This window comes from Mus caroli, chromosome 18 (assembly GCF_900094665.2).
Source record: "Mus caroli chromosome 18, CAROLI_EIJ_v1.1, whole genome shotgun sequence".
In the NCBI taxonomy this organism is placed as follows: domain Eukaryota; kingdom Metazoa; phylum Chordata; class Mammalia; order Rodentia; family Muridae; genus Mus; species Mus caroli.
In genome coordinates, this window is record NC_034587.1 from 64922461 (window position 1) to 64948972 (window position 26512).

A 26512-nucleotide genomic window follows, 5' to 3' on the forward strand; every position below is an offset into this window, starting at 1 on the left:
ATAGAAATAGTTGAGTAAGATTCGCACTGGCTTATTAACCAATTAGAATATCTCTACCTGGAAGCCACTTTTCTGTTTCCATGTTGGAGATGAGCCTAGGACTTCACACAGATGAAGCCACTGAGACCCCTAATCCTGGCCCAACTTTCAGGTTTCGATGATTTGAAAAGCAACCTGAAACTCAACAAGAATAAGTATATTCATGTGTGTGTGCGCGTGCGCGTGCGCGTGCGCGTGTGTGTGTGTGTGTGTGTGTGTGTGTGTGTGTGTGTGTGAAAATAGGTCAAATAGAAGCCATAAAAATACAGTGGGTAGGTCAAGAGATGTCCAAGAATGGTTTAGGTTTGTCTGTTTTTTTGTTTTTTTTTTTTCTGACCCAGGCATGACAGTGGATCACAGGTTTCTATGAGTTGGCAACACAGTGCTATTTGTTTATATCGACAACACTAATTGATGAGTATGGAAGATATCCAGAAAACATGTTCAAAAGAAATAACTATCCACTTATGGTCATTGGATTTTTATGTGTCGTCATCCAATAATGATTATAATATTTGATTTTTTGCATCGTCATCTAGCTGCACATGGAAAATGTTTAGGGAGGTTCCTTGTTAGAAGAAAATACTTGTCCCTGCTCACTAGCCTAAAGCTCTCTGACTTTTTTTTTTAACTAAGCTGGGGGGGTGGGGGTGGAGGGTGGAATCCTCCTTCATGAATAACTAACAGGGATGACGGGATGACACATACACACAGACACACACACAGTCTTTTCAGGATGGCCAAAGGGCATGAACCTGCTGGCTGGCAATGGCTAGAAAGAGTACATGCCAGTTTAGCCAAAGGGTCCTGGATCCTTATTAATTTCAGATTTCAAGTAGTAGAGACATAGTAATATGGAGTTAGCTGCCCAGGCAAAGTCACAAAAGACTGTGTGTAAATAGACTTGTGTATACCTTTGCTTTCAGCTATCCCTGAATCAAGGGGAGTTGTGTTGAGTAGCTTGGGTTCCACCCTATCATTCGTGAATATTTTTTTTAATAAAAAGATTAGCTCTCAATTCTAAGTTTGTACTTTCTGTACAGCGTTTGGGTCATTCTGTATGTGTCTTACCTGAGGCTCTTTAGGTTCGAGGGCCAAAGTTCACATGACAGTGTACCTTTACAGGGCTGCTGCAGGACTCTGAGAGCTACAGAGGCTCCTCGAGTCTCCCTGTAGCCCCAACCTCTTATCTTTCCCTCCTTGCTTTACCACAGTCACCTGTGAGTGAATCTGAGTAATTAACAGTATGCCTTTCTCATTCATGTCCCTTTGGGTCTAATATCTCTGACACCACTCTCGGGATAACTTCTGGGACATCTGTTAGCCTCCTAGTTCTTGTTTCTCCATTTCACTCTGAACCTTAAGTCTATATCCCAGCTCTTCCTTGCTAACGGTACGTTTCCAGCTCTCTGCACTGCCCAGTGCCCCAGACCCAGGCAGAGCACAGACCTTCTTGCCATTCCAGAAATCGAGCCCAGCTTGGAACACTGTTTTTTGTTTGTTTGTTTTTTGTTTTTTTTTGTTTTTTGTCCTTCTTGCTTGGTCACCTGTAGTGTAGCCCATCTGTTCTCTTAAACTTGGGAGTTATCTCTGTTCCCTAACTTTGTCTCCTAAGACTCCTGCGCTAGTTGGTGGGTACCTTCTCTTGAAATACAGAAGCACATCTCAGGTAGGAGATGAGGCCTGGAACTGTGTCTAATCAGTTTGGTTCTCCAACATCTTCCATAGAAGATACGATGTTCCTTTCTGAGTGTCGGTGGCTTCGGGGGTGGGGGGTGGGGGGCGGGGGGTGGGGGGCACTCCTCCCTCACTAAGCTGAATGACAATAATAAGATCCCACCTCCTACTGTTAGGAGGGCTCTTGCAGAACACAAGGGCAGCTAACACTGGTGCCCTGCGCACAGACCTCTTCTGTCTGATCACCCCTCTCCTGGTCCACTATCTTATTGCTTTATCCAAGGAAGGTTACAGAGCCAGGATCCTGGGGTTTTCCTGGCTAATGAAGCCATGAAGATATTCTAAGATATAGACTCCATTCTTTATTTGTTTTTAAAAAGCAAGGCTTTAAAGAAAGGCGCATCACATAATTATGTGACTAGATTTTTATGTATAGGAATGCTTGCTTGTGTGCATTACTCTGTACCACGTGTATGCCTGATGCCTATGGAGACCGGAAGAAGGCATCAGATTACGTGGAAATGGAGTTACAGATGCTTGTGAGCTGCTCTGTGGGTGCTGGGAATCAAGCCCGGGTCCCCTGGAAGCCCAGCCAGTTCTCTTGACCACTGAGACATCTCTGTTGCCCAGATGATGCAGTCTTTATAGAGGCCTGTCTCTGGTTTTCTATCTCCTTCCTGAGCTGTCCATAAAATGGTCTAGCATATTTCAATGTCTGAGCAACTTGCATTCTGTCTGCTCTGGATAGACTCTCCTAGATTCTTTGGAGAGTTCTTTTTGTGAACGTGAAAAGGGGGACTTACGCTGTTATAAAAAGAAACTAGCGATCATCCAAATATAAAATCGCTTCTCACAGCACCGGCTTCTGTTTTGTCTGCCATTCATTCTCTAGTCATCCTTTTCTAAAGGTTGCCCAGCAACTTGAACCTAGTAATTTTAGTTCTGTGGTTTCTATTGGCTCCTAGATCTTTACCAGGGGGCTGAAAATATCAGTTATGAACCCGTGTTGGTAGGCATTTGTGCAGGCAAGGGCGAAGGACTTACCACACTGCTAGATCTGAGTGTTTTAAGCTCCGTAGCTATGTTTGCCAGGGCTGTATGTTTACATACATACTTGTGTATATTTGTGTGTAGGTCTGTGCACATGTGTACATATGTCTGCACATGTGGGTACTTTGCAGGCCTATGTATGTGGTAGGGGACAGACAGGAAGTGTACTGCAGCATTTGATGGCTTATGGCTTTAAAACTCAGGAGCTTTTCTTCATTGAGCCGTGAGCCGAGCACTGCCTCTGTGTCCTTACTAGGGTGAATTGGAACCAGTCACCTACTACCTGTGCATCTTTATTCAAGTGGCGTTCTCCCATTCAGCCTTGGGATTTTCTTCTGTAAAAAAAAAAAAAAACGGCTGTGATTTCTGCCCCAAGGGAAGGGAAACAGCAATCTACAGCACAAGGCCCAGCCTGAAGAGGCTGTTGTGCTTTGAATACATAATGTCCCTCATAGGTCCGTGTCTTGTAAACACTTGATCCCCACTTGGGGGCGCTGATTGTGAAGCTTGTGGGACCTTTAGGAGGTAGACTCTTACTGGAGGAAGGACATCGATGGAGGCAGGCTTTGAGAGTTCACAGCCTCACCCTGCTTCCAGTTTATCATGTTTACAGTTGAAGATGTGCTCACTCAGCCTGTGGCCCACCCACCGCCAAGCCTTCGCCACCCTTATGAACTCTTCCTTTGGAACTATAAGCCACAATAACCTTTTTTTTCCCCATAAGTCACTTTGGGTCATAGTGTTTGATCCCAGCAGCAGAAAAGTAATGAATCCAGAGCTATTCAGCAATGGTCAGATTCCTTGACCTTTGAACTACCTAGAAGGACAAGCATTTCCTAGGAGAACAGGAGAAGGGATGGGTGCATATTTGTAATTTTGCATTTGATGTACTCAAAGCATTAAATTATTATTGTATTACTAACTTATTAATGTTGACGATATTAATAGTTATTATATGATGGATAATGATTGTATAGTTATGTTATATAAAATATAATTATTAGTAATGTTAATGTTGAATTATTGTTTTACCATTAACTTATTATTCCAAGCAGCACTCTTAACTGAAGAGCTACATCTGAGCTGCCCTTTGGGTGTGAATTGTCTGCAAGGAGGATGCTGTTTCAGAGCAAATGTAATTCTCTTTCAGGGCAGTAGCCTGAGGTCACAGTCATGCTGGTCAAGTTGCAGAGGGCAGGCAAAGTGCTCAGGCTAGCACAAATAAGCTCTTCTGCTTGTCCACTGGGCCCAGAAAACACACAGCATAGAAGGTAGCAGGCTCTGCCCTCACCCTCATTCCAGCTCCACGGTGCCCACCTGCACATGGCTTTATTTCATTTTCCTGTACATCTAAATCATTGCTTGAGAGTCTCTCATGCAGAGAAGGCTTCTCGCTTCTATAGCTCATTTACATTATTTTGCCCACACCATATATATGAGTTGTAGTCCTTGGGTTTCTTAGCTAACCGGAGTGGCTATCTAAAGATTAATACCATTGTAATATTATCACAGGATCATATAAATACATATCATTTAATATTGTAGTGTTCCTTCTGTATTGTCTTTCTAAAAACAGCTTTATGAAGTATGTAGGTCAAATATTGTTCTTGTGAGTTTGCAAATGAGAACATAAGGTGCAGAAAGGCTGGCTGACCAAGGATTCCCAGTCAGAGATGGCTAGCGGGTGTGGTCTCCTGATCTCTTTGTGTTTGGTAATTGCTTTTTGTTACTGAGACCTCTGGGAAGGATGAGAGGCCCATGCACTCTGTGTGTGTTTGTGTGTGTGTGTGTGTGTGTGTGTGTGTGTGTGTGTGTGTGAGAGAGAGAGAGAGAGAGAGAGAGAGAGAGAGAGAGTGTTATATGCATGTCTGTGTGCTTGCTCATGAAGAAGCCAGAACAGGAAGGATGTTAGGCATTCTCCTCTATTGCTTTTTCCATCAGTGCTTTGAGACAAGCTTTTTTTACTGAACTGGAAATTCATCCTTTAGCTAAGCTTTCTGGCCAGTGGGTCTTCTGCCTCTGCCTACCCTGCCCCACAATCCTAATGTTACACACATTGACAGCTGTACTTTGCTATGTAGATGGGTTCTGGGGACTTAAACTCAAGTGTTCTTGCAAAACAAGCCCTTGTATCCAAGGATCCAGCTTCCCAACTCTCTACTGCATTTGGAATACTTCGAATCTAGTTAATAATCCTTGAAAGCATTGATCCGGAAACCCAAAATGTTTATTTGAATTCTAAAGAAAAAGACAATACTTTGGTTTCCCAGCACTTTTGGGAGACTACAGTACCACCGCCACTTTCAACTGGGAAACTGACTAGTTTCATTATTTATTTATCTTTAAATATGAGACAGATACCTGTATCCATGTAGCTGAGGCTGGCCTGTAACTTGCTGTGTTGCTCTGGCTGCCCTTGAGCTTGTGGTGGTCCTCCTGAGCACTGGGAATACAGGTATGCGCCACTATACCTAGTTGAGAAGATAAGGCTTTAGATATCTATTACGTGTACTGAGGTAAATCCTTACAGAGTAAGCAGCCCTTGGCTGTTAGTGTGGTTTTATTCATCCCTTCACCTAGCAAGCCATCATTGGGACTTCATACCTGCCTAGTGCTGCTGGAGATGCTGAGGACACAACAGTGACCACAGACGCTCGTGAGGAGACATTCTCTGAGGCACGATGTGATGTTTTGTATAGGCTTGGCCCAGGGAGTGCCACAACTAGAAGGTGTGGCCCTGTTGGAGTAGGTGTGTCACTGTGAGTATTCTTCTAGCAGCCTGCAGATGAAGATTTATAACTCTCAGCTCCTCCTGCGCCATGCCTGCCTGGACGCTGCCATGCTCCCGCCTTGGTGATAACGGACTAAACCTCTGCAACTGTAAGCCAGCCCCAACTGAATGTTGTCCTTATAATAGTTGCCTTGGTCATGGTGTCTGTTCATGGCAATAAAACCCTACTAAGATATATGGTATCATGGTGTCTGACTTTGCCTTTAGCCTTTTGGGACCCAATTCTACAGCCCTGCTGTGTGGTGGGACCAGTGAACACCACATACACAGAGCCCATTTGTATTTCCTTCTGACTGTAACGTTTGCATCATAGCCCTTTGCCATTAGTAGGTAAATGTCAGTTTGTGTCTCATGATCTTCCTCCCCAACCCGTTCCAGGGCCTCCTTTGTCCTGTTCCCCCAAGCAGCTTTCTGTGCCTCCAAACGATGGTTTGTGTGGTTAGGTGAAGAATGCCTTCAAAACTCATCCGTCTTCCTCACACCATTGTTCACTAATGCTGGACAAATATTTATATCCTACAACTCCTTTTAACTGTGTCTGAACATAGTCTAAGTTAGAAGTCATAGTACGTCACGGTGAAGAAAGTGACATTGTGTGACAATAATCCTGCAGTAAGGACTCCAGTATCTTTCTCCCGATTCGCTCTGGGCCCAGAATAAATCCTACATATTTGCCTCAACCCCTCAGAGCTTCCCTCCCCAATGCAAATGATTAACTTTTGTTATAAGCATGTTTTGTCCAGCCTTTAGGCTTTGTGCTGGGCTGAGCAGGCAAAAAAAAAAAAAAAAAAAAAAAAAAAAAAGGCTGTCCTTACCCGTTGCTTCCGCTGCTTGCTAAAATACCAGATAATGAGGAGAGAACTTGTTTTATATCAGAACTGACAAACATGGCAACCTTGTCGCAAAAAAGCAAATGCAAATGAGGCCTCTTCCCTGGCTTGGGATAAGAATGAGCCTCACGCTTGTCTGACCCCGTTACCCATGGTCAGATGCACTCCATTTGGTTTCCATAGCATCCAGACAGCCTGAGTACCTAATGTCTACCTGTCTCGCCAACACATCAGCTTTCCGGGAGGGAGAGCAGGAGTTCATTTCGCATCAGGGAGAAATCCCTGCTCTCTCTAGTCCAGTGTGAACACTGGACGCCCCTGAGCTATTTTTGGCGGTAACAGCAGGTTGTGAATTTTTGTTGTTGTTCTAAGTTTATTTCACGAGCTTCGTTTCTTTTTCTTAAAGGGGGTCTTTTAAGAGCCTTTCATACTGAGGAATACGAAGAAGATTATGCTTAGGCAGGGGGATTACTAGCTTGCTGCAGGTGAAGGATGCCCAGACTCACTAATGCACCAATGAGAGAGCGAGCGAGCTCTCTTGACGATTAGTGATTTGGGCAATGTAACTTTTGACCCAGATTTGATTAAGCTTCCATCCAGACTTCCTCTTCCAGGCGATTATCTTTTAGCACACATTTGGTCCACCCCCACCCCCACCCCCACCCCCAACCCATTAGGAAAATTAAAGCATTTAATTATAGTGATGGCTTTTACTGGTGCAGACAACTTACGTTCCCAGATTCTTTCCAAATGTAAGCACACTTGTTCCATCAAGCAAACTGTCTGTTACTTAACACAAACGGGTGTGGGATTGTAGGGAGATCGCATTATATGCAGATACATTGTAGAATATTAAGCCTGTGTTACCGGGCGGTGGGGGGTGGGGGTGGGGATTCTCATCAATCAAGCCAGGGAAACAAATCAAATAGGAAAACTGGCTAAATATGAAATTTCTCCTAAGTGAACTTGGCTGTTAAAGAAACAGGTCTCATTTCTGAGTTTGAGGCCAGCTTGGTTTACAGAGTAAGTTCCAGGATATCCAGGGCTACACAGAGAGACCCTGTCTCAAAAAAATCAAAAAAAGAAAGAAAAAAGAAAGAAACAGGTTTCCTCAGATTCTTTCCTTATAGAAAAAGATCAGACATATTTCTTTTTCTTTTTAGATTTATTTTATGTATGTGAGTACACATTGCTGCTGTCTTCAAACACACCAGAAGAGGGCATCAGATCCCGTTACAGATGGTTGTGAGCTACCATGTGGTTGCTGAAAATTGAACTCAGGACCTTTGGAAGAGCAGTCAGTGCTCTTAACCACTGAGCCATCTCTCCAGCTCCCCCTATTTTTTTTTAATTAATCATTTTATTAGTTTACATTTCAAATGATATCCCTTTTCCTTGTTATCCCTACACCAACCCCCATCCCATCCCCCCTCACTCCTTTCCCGTTTGCCTCTATGAGGGTGCTCCTCCAACCATTCACCCACTCCCACCTCACCCCTTTAGCATCCCCTATGCTGGGGCGTCAAGCCTCCCTCCCCTCCCATTGATGTCAGATAAGGCCATCCTCTGCTACACATGTATCTGGAATTCTGGCTCCTTCCATGGATACTCTTTGTTGGTGGTTTAGTCCCTGGGAGCTCTGGATGGTCCCGTTGGTCCTTCCTATGGGATTCAATCTTCTTCAGCTCCTTCAGTCCTTCCCCTAGCTCTTCCATTGTGGTCCCCAGGCTCAGTCTGATGGTTGGCTGTGAGTATCTGCATTTGTATTGGTCAGGTGCTGGTAGAACCTCTCAGAGAACAGGCATACCAGGCTCCTGTAAGAAGTACTTCTTGGCATCAGCAATAGTGTGGTGATTTGTTGTCTGCAGATGAGATGGATCCCTAGGTGGGGAGGGCTCTGGATGGCCTTGCCTTCAGTCTCTTTTTTTTTTTTTTTTTTTTTTTTTTTTGTCCCTGTCTTTCCTTTGGACAGAAATATTTCTGGGCTTAAAATTTTGAGATAAGTGGGTAGCCCCATCCCTCAACTGGGGGCCATGCCTATCTACTGAAGGTGGTCTCTACAGGTTGTATCTCCCCTCTGTTGGGTATTTCGGCTAAAGTCATGGCCATTGGCTCCTGGAAGCCTCTTGTGTCCCTGGAGTCTGGGATTTTCTAGTGGCTATCCCAGTTCCCCATACTCCTCTGCTACATGTATTGGAAGGGACAGAAGTACAGAAGGTCAGACACATTTCTTAATGCATAAGCTACTTAATGCTGTACAGTATGTGAGCTGATTGAGTTTAAACCATGTATGGTAAACTCCTGGAGGTTTTACTTTCTTCCACTTAGAAGGTGTAAGTATACCTAGCAAAGAATAGAAACTGAGAAGGACTCTGAGTCTGAGCTATGGTATTTTACCTTTCTTCTCCTGGTCAAATATGTCGGCAGACGATAGTGATGGTCTTCTTTTAAGGAAAGCCTCAGAGTTTTGGAACATGTGCACACACATCTGTACGCACAGGATGAGATATGTAAGTGCCTAATGGATTCCTTATAAATGATGCTAGGTGCGGTGGCACACGCCTTTAATACTAGCACCCAGAGGGCAGAGCCAGGCAGATCTCTGGCAGAGTTCAAAGCCAGCCTGGTCTACATACGGAGAGCTCTTGTCCAGTCAGGACTACATAGTGATATACTGTTTGAAAAACAATTATGTTAGATCTACAAGTGTGTGTATGTGTGTCCTTTGTCATTACAGTGTATCTCCAGGTAATGTGTAAAAAGATCTCAACGCCAGAGTCATGCAGAGCCTAAGGAAAGCAAATTGTTTAGTGAGCTGACAAATCAAAACCAGTTAGGTATGTGTGTATTCATTTTATTTTGGGATATCGCCACTCTTGAAGACACCATCACCCCTTAGGTGGGTAGTGGGTGGATTCTTTTAAAATGCTTGTGAATTATTTTAAAATGCTCTTTTAAAAAAAATTCTTTAATGATTTCACACATGTGTGGCTGTGGGATTATTTATTCACTCATGGGCAGCTACTCCAATGGCTTTACTACTCAAGAAAATATCTCTGTTTCACAGAGCAGCCACATACTACCAAGAACAGCTCAACTATGGGTGGGGCATCTGGTATCCCAATTCCTAATCCAGGTTGGAATATGACTGTTCAGTCTTGTGTAGGGCTTGTGCTGGTAACCATGGTGACCACCGAGTCTGAGTACAATGGCCATGCCCTGTCCAGAAGACAGGCTGTCCCATCATTCAGCTCTTACACCCTCTGTCCCCTCCTACACTGTGTCCCCTGAATGTTAGCAGAGAGCAGAAGAGAGGCCTCTTCTAGAGCTGAGCACTCCAGACTCACTTATTCTTAACCTTTTTGCCAGATATAAGTTGTCTGCACTAAAACTGCTTCCTGTGGCAGAAAGAAGTTTCTTTATGGAGGCTGAGAGTTGCACTAATCTGTGGTTATAAACAGACATTTAGAGGACAGTCATCACACACACGTAGCACAGCAGAGGTAATCGAGTCTTTCCTATAAGCGGTGGCCTCCTCAGCCAGGGCTTCTGACCAGCTTCAGAGTCCCAGGGGTGTCCCGCGCTGTCTTCTCGCCGGCAAGAACACGCACAGGACACCAGGATTCTTCTGCAGCAAGCTTTATTGCTTCATTAGGAGGAAGACCCTGAACCCCGGAAAATGGTGCTGCTTATATACACCTTGGAGTGGCGTGTCGGCACCTGATTTGTTGCTTGCCCATCACCTCATTGCTACGCCCCGGGATGGGCAGTGACTTGGCACGAATTCACTCTTGCACCTGCGCACACTACTTGTTTAGTTAGGCACAGCGGAAGCCGGCGCCATCTTGTAATGGCGATTGCTCACGGCTCTCCACACAGGGGTAAATTCCTTCCCATGGAACGAGCCTCAATCCAATCAGAAAGCAGCTGGTTACCCCCATAACAGGACACGATTGTTATCAACAGGCACATCTCTGTAAGTCAATGTTAGAACATACAGGGTCCCCAGTTGGGTAAGATCTGGCTGCTGTCTCCACTCCAGTGGCCTCTGCAATGTTTGCCTTGCCCTTCCTTGGCTTTTGAAGGAAAAGTGCAACTATCTGATGGAGCTCTTACACCCACTCCCACCTCTGTTTCTCAAAAATTTTCCGTGTCCTCCTGCCTCTGTGCTCTTAAGACCAAATGGTTCCTATGACAATGCAAGGGTAAGGACGATCAAATGAGACCTGCCTTGTAGGGCAGGTTCAACTCAGTTCCTCTAAGAACCGAGTTCCTATCAGAGCACCCCCTCCAACCCTCCCCCAGGCTGGGTGTTTGTGTGAGACAGTCTCCCTGTGAAGCTCTCACTGGCTTGAGAACTTACCACAGAGATCAGATCTGCTTTGAACTCACAGACATCTACCTGTCTCTGCAGCCACCTCCCAGGAGATTAAAGGCATGGCCACCACACCCAGCTACCTTGGGTTTCTGGATGGCTAGGGGCATATCTCTCTCTCTCTCTCTCCCTTCCTCCCTTCCTCCCTTCCTCCCTTCCCTTCCTTCCTCCCTTCCCTTCCCTTCCCTTCCCTTCCCTTTCCTTCCTTCCTTCCTTCCTTCCTTCCTTCCTTCCTTCCTTCCTTCCTTCCTTTCTTTTTGCAATTTTTATTGATTAATTTACTTTATATTCCAACTACAGCTTCCCCCTCCCCTCCCAGTCCCTTCCTCTCAGTTCCCCTCACCCCTTATGTCCCCTCCTTTTCTCCTCAGAAAAGGGGGAAATGCCTCCCTTGGATATCAAGTTACAGTAAAACTAGGCTCATCTCCAATTGAGGAGAGACAAGGCAGCCCAGCTAGAGGAAAGGAATCCAAAGGCAGGCAACAGAGTTGGAGACATCCCCTGCTCTTGCTGTTCGGGGTCCCACATGAAGACCAAGCTGCACGTCTGTCACATATATGTAGGGGGCCTAGGCCTGTCTTACGCATGCTCTCTGGTTGGTGGTTAAGTCTCTGTGGGCCCCTATGGGCCCAGGTTAGCTGATTCTGTAGGTTTTCTTGTGTCCTTGACCTCTCTGGCTCCTTCAATATCCCCCCCAACTGTTTGGCTGTGGCTCTGTCTGGATCTGTTTCTTGTATAGAGACATTCTTATATCACAGGATGAATAACGACAACCTCTGTTGGAAGTGGCTTACCTAACAGCCGTTCTCACTGATACAAGCCTTTACTCGTGAGCTGTTGGCTGCTTCCTCTCTGCCTTACAGAGCCAGGGTTGCAGCCTGACCCAGGACTTGGGGTTTTCAAGGAGACAGAAGGGGACCTCCTCACCTTCAGAGTTCACTTGCAATAAGCTTAAACAACACATGACTGCAAATCAATATAATGTATATTATACGCTCACACTTTATTGGTGTAATTACCATTTCCATTAGGTTTTTGAGCATAATTGTGAGGGTGCTATCCAGTCTGCTGCTAAGAGCTGACATTTAGACAATACATAGTTTCTAATGTCTGCTTTATGCTTTGTTTGACTCATACTTCCTTGTTTCTTTCTTTGTACACCCCCCATCTTTTTTCTGAAACATTGTAGCTCAGACTAGTGTCAAACTCATGAGCCTCTTCCCTCTACCTCCCAAATGCTTGGATTGCTGGCACGTGCCTCTGTGCCAAGTGTTGTCTCCCACATTTTGTTGAAGACTGGACATGGACATTTTCTGATGACATTATAGTAACTGCTGAGTCCAGTGCCCCATCCCCAGACCTGCGACTCTCTCATTTACTTAGGGACTTGGCTGAAGTGTTTGACTCAACACTACCTTGCCCTGTGACACCTCTCCCATCGCTCTGCAGACAGTCACAAGTGACCACAGTCATTTTAGTGAGACCTTCATATTTATTTATCCCGAATTTCTATTACACTGTTGGTATTACACCCAGTTGATAATTTCCACTAAATATCCACTAATTATGTTAGCTGGCTGCTTTGTTTTCATTATACTAGGGTATAGATTGCTCAATTAAATTCCAGCCCCCTTACAGAGCCATTTTTGTGCTAGCTTTTGAGGTGTGGTCTAACCTCAGAAGACCTTTCCCTTAGCTTTTGTTTTTATTCTCTGTGGAATTTGCTGGTTACAAGGTTACAGCTACTTCTTGGTCACTTCCTACTCAAGTTAGTATTCTTAATAGATTCATCTTCACGCCTGAGGCTCCCTTGTTCTCTTCTAAGTAAATTGTTTCTGAGGCAGTGTAGCCATCTCTAGGGCTGTCTGATTCCACTCTGGACAGGATCTTTTCAGTCACTGCTCCAGAGGTGACAAAGGAACCCCGGGCCAGTTCTCTCAGTGAACACCTCCCACCACACCACACTCGCACCCCACGCCCACCCACGTGCTCTACTTTTGAGGTAGAGATGAGCAGAGACAGTGTTTCTGAGCTTGCCTCTCCTAACGTGGAACATCCACCTGATTGGTTGACCGGGCTGGGTGATGCTAAGTCCCTGATGTTCTCAGCCTGCTATGCTTGTCGAAGTTCTTTCTGAGTACTGGGAAGGAAGAAGACGACAGGGCAAGAAAGGCCTCTTGAGAAGTCACCTGTTTCTTAACCTCTGTGTCAAAGGCCAGCTGATTGCCTGGTTTCACCTGGGCACCACCATCTCCCTCAAGGGCTGGGGTGTGAGAGCAGTGTAAGGCTGTTTTGTGTCCATAGCCACTGTGAGTGAAGTCTGTGCTGCTGACATTGGGAAAGGGGCTGGCTCATGTGCCTTGGGGGTCCCCCTACGCTTATAACAATGTAGTGCATTTATTTTAGTAAATGTTTGTTAATCTGCTGAATCGCTTTAGACAAATTTCAGAGACTTTAAGTAGTTTCTTTAATATTTTTTTTCTGATTGTGTTTGTTTTCCTGATAATAGGTCTGTGGGGCTCTTAAATTGTGTAAGTGAATTTGTCTATTTTTTTATGTTCAGTTTTAAACACTGTAATACAGTTGAATGATATTATTTACCTTACAAAATTGAAACCAAATTAAGAGTAGTAAATATTTGTAAATTGGCAAAAGAAACGTCTAGTATTTTATAATATTAGAGGTTGCATTAAAATTTAATTTTAATAGTGCACTTACCTATGGAAAATGGCATTATTTAAAAACTTTAGCATGTCAAGCCTGTTATATGTCATAGCTTAAAAACAAAACAAAACTGTAGGTTCATAGCAAGGAACTTACACAACATAACATTTGGAAGACCTTTGCTAAGTGATAGCATTCTGAAAGAAGAGGGCTTCAAACCCAAAGAAGACCAAAGGGCCAAGAAGCTGGAGTGGGTGGGTTGGGGAGCAGGGCAGGGGGAGGGTATAGGGGGCTTTGGGGATAACATTTGAAATGTAAATGAAGAAAATATCTAATAACAATGACTTAAAATAAAAATAAAAATGAGCTGCCAAAAAAAAAAAAAAAAAAAAAAAAAAAAAAAAAAAAAAGAAAGAAAGAAAGAAAAGAAAAAAAATCAGACTGAGATTCTTATTTCCCGATGAACTTCAAGAGCTGCCACAGACCCTCGGGGCCAGGCTCTGACTAGTGGAGCTTTGGCATCTCAGTCTCCCAGGCACCAGATCCAGGAAGTATTCTCAGTCTTGTTTTACAGAAGAGAAAACGGACCCAGCTCAGGTTAACGATGTAAGGCAACAGCCCTGGGAGCACAAGAGGTACCTGAGGTTAGCTACTATGCCAACTATCTCTGTGTTGTCCACTGTTTGGAAGAGTAATTAACATACACGAAGGTGTGTGTCCCACTTAGTAGGGAGTGGCTTGAGCATTATACAAACCTGGGCCACGGTAAACATGAGTAATTTTTTTTTCCTCAGAAGGGACATAGTGCTGTGGTTGCATAGATGATAGGTAAGGTAAACTCTAAAATTTGCGAATACGCGAAGTTTACTTCCTATTAAGAGGTTATCTTAAAGCTACTTAATTTTGACTACTTAATAATCTTTGAAACCATCTATTTGGTCTGCTGGCTACATAGAGTCACGCACTTTTACTTTTATTAACATTTACACCAATATAGAGCAAGTTGGATGCAATGCAATCTTTATGTTTCTGTATAAAGACCTCTCTGTGCTGCGTTCTTTGGGCACTAAGGATACATTAGTACAGTTTTCCAGGCTACAAGCTAATGCCCGCAAACACCACATTATTACTGTTCTGTGTCTTTAGGAACATACATAGTATTTACGCCCCTTTAAAGTCCCTTCATCCCTTGACCTTTGAACGTTACAAACTCTTTAAAACGTAGTTTCAGTTTATAAAGACCAAATTCCAAGACATAACTTTTATGTGGAAAAACTCACCTCAGATCAAAATATTACAGCATAGTTTAAAAAAAAAAAAACAACCCTCAAAGAATAGGAACATATACTATGATGGTCAGGGCCATTGATTCTTAATGGAGCTGTAAGCATTTGAAACACAAACTGGTCCTAAGAGCCTTGTGGGAATGGATTTATGAGTTAATATATCTCTTAATGTCTAAAATGGACAATCAAGATGTTAAAAAAAAAAAAGAATCCAAGCGAGCAGTCATCCGTCTGCTGGTATCCTTGGGTTTGTTGCAGGAAGGTTTACATATGTTGATGATTGATATTTGGCTTACCGCTCACCAAACAAAATGATGGGTGCATAGGAAGTCTCGAGTCCATAGTCCGTCTCCTACCCTCCTCTCCCTCTACCATCCATTTTAATCTTGGATCCCTCATCAACAAATTGGGAACAGGAAAATATGCTTTTCGGGGTTGGTGTGAAGATAAATATGATTTTCAGGGTTGGTGTGAGCTTGGGAGTTTCTAGATTTTTTTCCCTGTTCCATAGGTGCTGAAAAAAGAGTGTGTGTACCTCTTCAAATGATCTTTAACTGTGAGAATTTGTGTGTGGAGTAGAGCAGAGAACAGAGATGGCAAAGGAGCCCATGATGAAAATAATGAGAGGCTGGGTAGGTTACATGCTAAATGCTACCATAAAAACAAATATTCCTGGGTAGGAATGCTCTACTCCCCTGGCCCAGCCCTGAGCTATTAGGCTATCCTGCTCAGTCTACTAGCTTCTTGACTCTGTTGGCTCCAGGGAGCCCCGAGGCTTAGCTCCCTTGGTTTGTCCTACACAGACCATGTCTGAAAGCTAGTCCTCTGAGTAGGGTCAGTTCTTTCAGATACAATGGCATGCCGATGGGACCTGAGACAGCTCGGTGCCTTAGAAGGGCATATCTATATGTAGGATTCTAGTCAAGGCCTGCGTGTTTATTCTGAAGGGCTGCAAACACCTCACAAATCCACCTTTGTCAGGTGGATTGTGTTGCTAAAGACTGCTCTAGGGGAAGCTATGGTGAGGTCACTAGTGCTGCTTTGACGTGTCTTCACTGCTGCCAACAAGTCCTGTGGAGCGTCATGTGAGGTAGCCCCACCTAGCAGCATGCTCCAAGCCTCTGCCGTGCGTAGCAAAGGCTCATAAGATCATCTCAAAGTTCCTAGAAAACGAGGATCCGTGAAGCCTTCCAGGGCACTTGCTTTATTTATAGCTGTCATTCCCAGGCACGGTGGCAAACTGCACTTTTTTGCGCTATGTCACACTTGTGCCCTTTTGTCTAGCACTCTAGTCTCTCTCAGGCCCTTCAGCTTTGTGTGCCACTGCCATTTCTTCTGAATTGAGGGAAAAGAAACATTGCGTGCAGTAGTTCCACAACACCTGTAAAGTCTTGCCAACGCGACTATCTAAACATGAGCTATATGGGCAGGCACGCTAGCATGGGTGAGGGCAAGCTCACGAGGTCTTGAGCCGATACGGAGAGCCACAGGCAGCTAAGGAATGCGGAGAGTAGGAGGAAGGGTCTTCCCAAGGGAAGAGCACACCAGTTGGTTATCCAGGACCAAATACCCGAAATCATACTGATAAGCAACATTATATGAACCGAACAGGTTGTATTTATGTATTTGGGAAATATATGTATATGAGTATATATGAATATATGTATAATCATATACATTTATACATACATCTGTAGTATGTATATATGGCTACATATATGTATATATACATATATAGTCATATACATATATGAATGTGTATATGTGTGACCATATAACATGTATATGACCATATATGTATATGACCATATAACAACAGTTTATGGAAAAGGCTATGCATTCTTTAGGAAAGTAAAGAGGGGTAAATGGTAGGTTGGGGGTGAGGGAAGGGGAGAAAATGATGTAATTATATTATAATCTCAAAAAAATAAGATAAGGAATTAAGAAAGCAAAGGTCTTTACCTACTGTAGCTAGAACGAGGTGTTTATCAGGAGCTACGCCCTCTCTTATGGTTTGTATGATTTGACAGCTGGACTCTTTGTCAGAAGAAACTTCCTTAAAGAAGAAAAAACAAGAGCCAAAGACTTCACCTGTGGAGCCAACACAGATAGCCCCTCAGCAAATGCCGGATGACGAGGCACTGTGTCACCTTAACCAGGCTGTGTGCTAATACACACTGCACACACGGCAGACCCAGCCTGTCTCTCTAGACACTGCTCAGCAGTCTACAGTGACTGTCCCACAGGAATACAAGACAGCAGTGTGTGTGTGTGTGTGTGTGTGTGTGTGTGTGTGTGTTCTAGCAAGCTTAAACTTTCATCTATAAGGTCAAAAGTTTTTTTTTTTTAATAATTGAAAATATATTTTAATTAGAAATATCTTTTTTAAAAATATTTTTTATTACATATTTTCCTCGATTACATTTCCAATGCTATCCCAAAAGTCCCCCATACCCTTCCTCCCACCCCACTCCTCTACCCACCCATTCCCACTTTTTGGCCCTGGCGTTCCCCTAAGGTCAAAAGTTTTTAGCTTCATTTTAAACAGAATGATCAGAACTTAATTCAGATTGGTTACTGTGACCAAAATGCCCAGTGATAAGAGTCAACTGGACACCACAAGTGTGTGTCTATTAAAAGGACAGCTATGTTGATTCTTTCTCTGTTTGTTTTTGTTTTCTTTGAGATAGGGTTTTTCCACGTAGCCCTGGCTGGCCCGGAGCTTGCTGTGTAGACCAGGCTGCCCGCCAACTCACAGAGATCCACCAGCCAGGTGTCCCTAATGCCCCCCAGATTTCCAGATCCATGAAGTGTTTATAACATTCTGAAAATGTAAGCTCCATGGTTATTCATGAGAATTTCAAAATGCCAATGTGTCTGGTAGCCAAAAACAGGAGGGAGTTTCAAGTCCCATAAAACTTGCCAAGTCTCCGGTATTACAAGAGTCTTAGAAAGCAATCATATTCTCTCCTGTGTGGAGTGCTGTCACGGTGAGCCATCATACCATCCGCCTTTGACTGGAAACTGCTGTCCCTAGACTAAAGGGTCCCTAGGCTCTAGGGACAAGAGATAGCTGAAGGCCAGAGATGCTGACTTAATATGGAAGCAGTTTCTAGTTCTCCTTGCAGCTGGTCTAGAACATTCCATGAACTGGGGACTCTCTGAATCTATTTGAACTCTCCCGCTCCCCATTCTTCACTTTACAGTGTAACCCTGAGAAAAGTCAAGACCAGTATCACTAAGGAAGGGAGCTACGGTTTTCATTTAGAAATGACCGAAGAACTGTCTCATTGCCTGGATGTGACCATCTGATCTCATGCCAATTTTCTTGTTGAGCTTTCTGCTGCTTCAAGCTATGTGAAACATACCCCAAAATCTTGGTGGGTCTCTTGTTCCTTTCCTGCTTCCAATAATCAGACTGGGAGGGAGTGATGTCCTGGACCCTGCTGTCATGCCCCAGGTGACATTCCTGGGCTCTCAGCAGGGACTGGCTGCTGGCCTTAATTGTCTTTATTTCTAACTCTGGTGGTAACCAACAGTTTAGCTTTGCTTTGACAACTCCTACAGCCAACACTGTTGTCCTGGCCCCACACGTCATTCCTATTTACCCTAAATAAGGAAAAACAAAAGCTATTCTCGGCAGAGTGCAGTGCCCGCGGCTGGGGTTATTTACAGTGTGACCATGGCACTTGGCCCTTTTCACTGTGGCTGCCAGGTGATTTTTTTTTTTTTTTTTTTATTCTTCTGAAAACTGTAACAGACGTGCAGCCATCCACAAAGCCTCTCTACACAGCCTTGAGACATCAGGATGCATAAGAAAGGTTTTAAGGACGTTTGAAAACCACTGTCTAGACCTCAACAGAAAAGGGGCTTCTGGTACAAAGGAAGAGCCCTCCTGAGATGGGTCTTCGCTTTCCTGTTTGAATGGCTCCTTTGTATCACTCGGGGTTATTTTTCTGTAATTTCAGAACCACTTGAACTGAAAACTGCATAGTAAAATCGAGAGTTCTGGTTTTAAAGGCTTCTCTCTATGCTGTATTTGTGCTGCTTGCTACGCCAGGAGAGCTTCTTCAGAGAGAATAGGAATCTGAGAATCTGAGCAGTTCTTGCTGTGTTAAGGCATTGCCAGCTGTCAATGCGGGGAGAGCTGGTGTAAGCAGTCGGGGACTCTGTGGGGAGGAGGATCAAGAAAGATAGCCTGTAGTCTGGCCTCCAGAAGGAGAGATGTATTGGGTGCTCGCAGCTGGATTCCCAAGGCTGATGCTGCTACTTGCCCTGTTACCTCGGTAAGCTCACACTTTATGTCCTCAACTCCGAAAGCTTCCAGCAGAGAGGAAAGAAAAAAGATACTATGTTGCAGCTTTCAAATCCTTCTCTCTTCTGAGTCTGGCTTACCATTTGTCTGATAGATATGTACTAGAATAAGGTGAATTGTCTAGCTGCATTCTGCTTGCCTCTCTCTGTGTGTGTGTGACATGTTGGGATGTGACATGTCTGGATGTGACCTGTCTGGGTGTGAGGCCAAACCCAGAGAAATGCAGACTAATCACTGATATATGTTGTCGTCAACAACAAACACTGAGTGCTCTTGGGATTGGAGATCGCGGGCTTACTGTCTGTGACATTGCCAGCTTCCTGCCACAGACCTCCTGATTTCTGTTGATGGCAGTTGATAATTGGTAGTCATAGTCTGTGGTTGGAGCCACAGGGTTTGAGTCTAGCACCTGGGCTGGGCCCCTGCTGATAGAATAGAAAAAGACATAAGAACTCCCTCCACCTCTCTCTCACCCCTTTCTCTCTCTCTCTCTCTCTCTCTCTCTCTCTCTCTCTCTCTCTCTCTCTCTCACACACACACACACACACACACCAGCTATAACTACAGCTCTCAGCTGCCTGGAGAGGAGATTGGCTGATTTTGAAGGATGGTTTGACTGGGTGGGCTGTGCCACAGTTGGAGTCCCCCTTGCAAAGGACTTGATTATGTCCATCGAGCAGCTGAACAACAGCACACTGAAGGAGGTTCAATTTAAAGACCTGTTCTTTAAAAAAGGTACATTTGCAAAGGGTAGCTGTGGGTGATGAAGGGTCCTTGGGGCTTGCTGTGTGTGTGTGTGTGTGTGTGTGTGTGTGTGTGTGTGTTTTCCCTTGGAGTTTGGTCTGAGCAGAGCTGAGCAGAGCAGTTAAGTCCTTCACAGGACTCTCTCTCTCTCTCTCTCTCTCTCTCTCTCTCTCTCTCTCTCTCAAACCTGGCAATAGTGATGTGTCTCATGAAATTGAGAGGTGGACGCAGGAGGATCAGAAGTTCAAGGTTTTGCTCAGGTACATAGTGAGTTAAGGGCCAGCCTGGGATACAGAAGACCCTGCCTCAAAAAAAAAAAAAAAAAGAAGTTTCTTTTGCCTCAGAGAGAGTCTGTTGGCTCTGTCAGGTGGGAATCACAAGGGAGCTTTTTCTATCTTCTTTGGTTTACAATTAGCTTGTTGCTCTCGGGGGATGGAGACATATAAATATATAACACATGTGTGTGTGTGTGTGTTAAATGCCCTAAGAAATCTCCCTCTTTGACTGACAGTGGTTTTCCCCCCCCCTGAGTTGCTGAAATTAACATGTGGAAGAAAAGAAAAAAATGTAATTCTTTTAATGAGATTGGATTGTTGACTAGTTTGTTGAGTTATCAAGGTAATAGATAATGGGAAACAGAAATGGACTCCAAGAATAGTGGGGAGCTAGAGAGTGAAAGGCGGACAGACTGCCAGTGAGTGAGCACTTAGGAGCCACACTTGAAACCGTGACTGTGACAGTTCCGTGTGCAGCCGTATTTCTTCTGACACCTTCCTAATTAATAATGTGGAGGTGAGGCGAGGGTGGATTTTAAATGACTCGTACAAGGGGGGATTATGATTCTAGGCACCTTCAGTTCCCATTTATAGCAAGTCAAGGGACGGATTATTTTTTAAAGGTTTCTAATGCTTATATTCTTACTCCTCTGCTGTGTTGTTTGGTTTTTGTTTTTAAAGGAAAATCTGTCACCCATCTTTGATTGCAGCGTGGGTATTTTTTTTTTCCTAAAGAGATCAGGAGAATCTGGGTTATGACGTACGTAGAGAAACGTGGCTGTACTGGATAGGGGCTTCAGCCTCTGGTGCTACCTTGGCTGGACAGACATACAGACTCTGTATTCTGGGAATCCCTTACTCTAGTCCCTGCCTTCTGCCCCCAGCCTACCTGAGTCATGAGAGGTTCCTGGTCGGGCTGAAGGTGTCCTCTTGTTATCTTCTCCACTGATGGAGCATAGGATGCCACTTCCAGTCTTACTATGCAAAAACTGCCTTGTATGCAAATAGGGATATAGTAGGAATATATAGCAGATGCCTTAAAGCAACCATGAGCCTCCAATCTGTGCTGGGTACTTGGTGCAAAATATGAAAAATCTTTGACAAAATTTTCGCATCATTAAAGTCATTGGTGAGTGTTTGCTAGAAGATGGTTCCGTGCGAGGCAGTGTACAAACAAATTGGGAACCGGAAGTCCGTTCTTTGGACCTGATCACCTTGTAATGTAATACATAGCAACTTCACATCCGTCAGCTATGCACGGACAAGATATATAGCCCAGGGCTTAGTCTATGAGAGAAGGTCAGAAGACAAACCTTAAAAAGGAGTGTGGGAACAGAATGTCATCCACACATACAGGAAGCAACTTAAAGGTCAGGCGCCTATTCTCACCAGGTCAGAGAAGAAATTATAATGGAAGACACAGTCAGCAGTTGCAAAAACTTGGCTATCTTTGTATATCTATTTTTAATTTCTCCCTTTTGTGGTTCTCATTTAAAAAAAATAAATTGGAGTAACCGACTGGCCCCAGAGGAAAATGAAAATTTAAAAACTGTGATCTAATCATGAGCTACAGCCCTTATTGCTTTGCTGCCTGAACTTTTAGCTGTGAAGTCATTTTTTTTTTTTTTTGTCATAGAGGCTGAATCTCGCCCCTCAACTGTGGTGTTGAATGAGTGTGAACTCTAATTCAACCATTAAAATTGCCAAGAGCATTTTTATCCTAATAGTTCATGAGCTCAGGGCAATTATAGGCTAAGTAGATTCCAATTCCTGCCCCATCCACCTTCCTGCTACCACTGCTGTTTGGTTCTAGGGTTTTGGAAAGAATTTACAGGCTATAGGAGCATCCAGACATCTACAGGTGTCTTAGGACCATAAATAAAGAGCCGTCCGCCCCCATGGCTGTCATCTTATCTCGACACCTGTTTCTGCTGAGCAGGACAGACACAGGAAGGAAATGAAGACACAAGTTCATTATGCAGAAACCAAACAAGACCAGTTCGAAGGCAGAAGGCTGGTCTTTGTGTCTCCAGCAGTGGCAGAGAATTGGGAGGGTTTGCTGGGAAGGGAGTTCCCTGGGGGGAGGGGGGATTCTGTGACAGGCTGGTGGGCTTCTCCCAGTCTCTGAGTTCCCAGATTGAGCAGGAAGGGGAGTGAACTGGAGAGGCTGCTGTTGGTAAGGATGGGAGTCAATCACTCAGAGATCCATGAGGAGTGGCTGGTCCTGGCAGTGGCATGAGTGGTTTGCATGGCCGCTTTCCCATAGCAGCAGTGGCTGCTAAGACGTCTGTTTTGCTGGTGGAAGGAAGGGCTCACCACAGAGCCCACGCTGTGTTCTTCCATTGTAGGATGTCTGTGAGGGAATATATCACACATCTGGAACTTAGAACTAATTAAGCATTTAGAAGCCTTGGCTTCAGCCGGCGAGGATGTATTCATGGAAGAAAGGCTGAATGGGAGACGGTGCTAGCCATCCCACAAATAGAAGTGAGTGTTATATTAGGAACCCAAGGGTTGTACAAACACATCTCCCCAGAGTTCATTAAAAATAGTCCAGACATTCACGCCTCTAGTATGATTCAGTCCAGGGCCCCATTGGACCAAGGAACAGACCAGCCTACTCCACACAGACCTGTTCCTGCAGTCCCCAGCACTGTACAGTTTAGAATTTCTTGGAGATGTTGCTATACAGATAGAGATGCCGTCATCACTGTCGTCATTGGCACTGTTTTTACGATAATAAACCGAAGCACCGTAATCCCTTCCTGTAAGCTTCGAGTTTATTATTAAATTTCTGGTGTTTGGGTGGCAATGACTCACGCCCCACACCTTGAACTACCGTCCCGGAAAAGGAGCAGGAGCTTGGAAATTTGGTTTAACCTCCAGTCCTTTTACTTGTGTGGCCTTCCTTCTGTTGATGTCTGTAACTATTGAAACCAAGGGAGACCTGACCAGTGGGCTGTGTTCAGAATCCATAGAGGGTTACATGAAAAAAAAATGGCAACCTCAAAAGCATCTTATTACCTTTCAAAGATGCTGCTGTTCCGGTGGGCTTAGAAAGTATTCCCATCTCAGGATTGCTTTCGGAATTCATTCTCTTCTCAACGTCCCTTTCCTAACCGACCCCTCAAAAGCAAAACATTGTCTGGTCTGGTGGCGAGCTTACACTGCACCCTCCCTGTCCCCCATCACATAAAGAAAAGCTGTGCAGATTTGGGGCAGAGGCTCCTGTTTAAAATGAATGGCGTGACTGACTTGTGGGGGGGGGGGAGGGAGGGAAGGTGCTAAGGGCAGCAGAGAGGCGGCTTTCCTCAGAGCAGGACCCATGTCATCCCTGGGGGTCACTCCCTGTTTAATGACTTTTTTTTTTTCACTTTGAGAATCCCCTAGCATTGGATATTTTTATTCTTCCTATTTTTCCAGTTTTAGTTTTCTGTCTCTTGCAACTTAAATGAGGAAATGATCCCTTCTCATGGACTATTTTGCCCCGACTTCAAAGAGTAGGTCGGCTTTAAAGATATTTTAATTTGATGTTATCTCATGCATGCATATGTATGGCGGGGGGTGTCTGTGTCAGCCTGTACATGCCACGACAGACATATGGAGGTCAGAAGACAACTTCAAGGAGTCAATTCTATCCTCCAGGGATCAAACTCAGATCAAACTTTTGTTGAGCTGTCTCTCCCACCCCAGCCCTGTACCTATGGTGCTATGCTATGGGTCCTACACCTCGATGTAAATTGGGTGGGGCTTTAAGAAGCAGCGCAGGGATCCTGACATGTCCTTGTTGCCAGCCATGACTTGTTAAGATTCTGGCCTTAGGGACCGGGCACCCTGGATTCTTGTCTGCTAGAAGAGCTGGCTCCCATGCCTGGGCTGAGTGGCTCAGATTCCCATCAGTCTCCTATTGCCCCAGAGTGCCCCTGGGTCTTACTGTTGGGGTGGTTGCCTTAGCCAGTGTCCCACCTCCAGGGACCCTATTTATGCTTCTAAAGCCCTTGAGTAAACCTGTTGCCCCATCCTACTACACATGTCTCGGTTTCCTGATGCTCTGGTACCTGTGGACGCCTGATGCTTCTGGGAAGCTTTGGTGCCTTAGATATCCTTGCCAGGGCTCTGAGCTCATGTTTGAAACCCCAGGGCAGGAGGTGCAGCTGTAGACAGCTCAGCAAGGGCAGGGCAGCTCCAGGGAGTTTATGCATGTGGCAACTTTTACAGGAGAGCTTGGGATGGAGGCTAAGAGACATCAGTCCTCGTGAAAAGGAAGAAGGTGGGACTCTTTCTTTCAAAGGGAGCGATACTATGTACTGTTTATATCATGGAGATCATACTCACCCTTGCCTGGATGTTGAAGTAATGCATTATTAGGTCATTTCATTCAGGATGCCCTGTGCTGTCTTGGGCCCAAAGTACAAAATGCAATACAAATAAAGATCTAAACATGAAAGAGCAAGGTAAAAGTTCTTCGAGGAGAGAAAAAGCTTGGGGAATATTAGCCACAAAGAGAGAAAGCAAGGGAGAGAGCGAGAGAGAGAGAGAGAGAGAGAGAGAGAGAGAGAGAGAGACAGAGACAGAGACAGAGACAGAGAGACAGAGAGAATTGTTAGTACCATAAAAAATATTATCTGAGCCGGGCGTGGTGGTGCACGCCTTTAATCCCAGCACTTGGGAGGCAGAGGCAGGTGGGTTTCTGAGTTTGGGGCCAGCCTGGTCTACAGAGTGAGTTCTGGGACAGCCAGGGCTATACAGAGAAACCCTGTCTCAAAACAAACAAACAAACAAACAAACAAAAAATTATCTGTAGAGAAACTCACAGAAGAATTTACAGATATAAGAGACAAGGAGAAAATATTTGCAACACATGGAACAGAATCTTGTAGCCATCAAATATAAATATTTCTCATAGATGCATCAGAAGTTCATGGAAAAGAAAAACTACAAATAGATCAAAGCAAATTAGTTATAAGAAAGGGAAGTATAAATTACCAGAAGTCCAGAAAAAGATCAGAAACTGCCAGCAATTGGAAGAGACAGTACAAAAATCAAAATAAATAAAGATAAGGTATTGTTGTTGATGCTTGATTTCTACGGAGCCCCGTCATAGGAGAGGCTGGTATCACCTCAGCAACTTTCTGCCTTGTCCCCTCCGGTGCTGAGCAGGTTTGTACCTGATTTGGCCATCTTGCCTGGCAGTGTGCACAGGTTTGCCTACTGGTGTAAGTGACAAGAGGCTGGAGAGATGGCGCATCCGTTAGGAGCTCATGTTCTTGCAGAGGACCAAAGGGCACACTTCTTGGCACCCAAGTTGTATAGCTCACAGCCACCTGTAGATGCAGCTCTGGGGTATCTGGTGCCCTCTTCTGACCTCTGCAGGAACATAGGAACATAGATAGCTACAGACACATATACATAATTTTTTAATTAAATATTTTGCAAAAAAAAAAAAAGGGCAAGTTTTCAGTGATAATGAAGGTGTAGGGTGTAGGTGACAGGCTTTTCATCAGGTGGTTCTTAAACCACATCTTCAAAATGGTTGCCCATTTGAAATCACACTTCACTTTTAAGGAGTCGTTCTTGATAGATTACTGACAAATGTGTGCCAGCACTCACATATACGCATAGCATCTCTTTACTTCTCTTCACCTCTTAATAATTTGGTCATAATTAAAAGGAGGCAGTATTTATTTAGTGGGCATGCTAACCAGACCTGACTTCCTACCAGGATGGCGTGGAGCGGATACGGTCAGGGAGGGCGAAGGGCTTCAGCCCCATTAGACTGCTTTCTTCTATGACGCTTAACTTTTCAGTCTTTTATAGAGTAGTTTAAACATTTCTATAATAAGATTGTCTTCAGATGGGATTCATTTATACAGAGAGGCCCATGGAATTATGAAGACACAACTTGATTTCCTTTGCTGTGTCTTCACAGGCTTCCATGTTCAGGAAAAAGGCAATGTAGAAAGAGCTGTCGAGAGAAGGGTTAAGCGGAGGCCCTCGAGGCTGTCTTGTGGTTGTCATCCGTTTCTCTCTGCTCTGAGTCTGCTAAGCGACATGATCTTTTAACAAAAAAGGAAACACTGGTAAACATGAGGGAATGCTTTAACCTGAAGGGCAGTTTGTGACAACTGTGGTGTTTCTCTGTAAAATATAAAGTTGGTCAAACTGGAACATTATGTAGGATTCCATCTTCATGCTGAAGCTTACTTTGGCCAGAACAGAATGAATGTCCCTGCCTTCTTCACGCTGTGCACGGAGGTGTCTGTCCTTGGAGTTTTGACTGGATGTGTGGCATAGATCCCTAGGGCTCTGCAGGTGTTCTTACTGTCCCCTGCATGCAGTGGAGGTCTGTCTTGCCAGTAATTGCCGTCCCCAGGGAAAGCCTACTCGGAGTCGTGGGCATGAGTACCTTCTCTGAGCCTGAGTATGTTCCTGAGTCGGTCTTTGTTCTTCCTTTTCCTGTTGAAGT

The 26512-nt window shown here is 44.5% G+C and overlaps 1 protein-coding gene across 13 annotated transcripts in view; it reads left to right on the forward strand.

Moving 5' to 3' along the window:
* Ldlrad4 (low density lipoprotein receptor class A domain containing 4) overlaps positions 1–26512 on the forward strand; it is a 318866-nt gene that overhangs the window by 266151 nt on the left and 26203 nt on the right. The window contains exon 1 of one of the 13 annotated variants that reach the window (XM_029472281.1): positions 18878–18998. The exons of 11 other annotated variants lie outside the window; for them this stretch is intronic. Coding sequence is in view for 1 of the 2 variants with exons in the window: in XM_029472279.1 (XP_029328139.1) it covers positions 19693–19762 (70 nt within the window). In the remaining variant the exon portion in view is untranslated. Of the gene's footprint in view, positions 1–18877; positions 18999–19570; positions 19763–26512 lie in introns of those variants that run through there. One more of the 13 variants, XM_029472279.1, reaches the window with a different exon arrangement.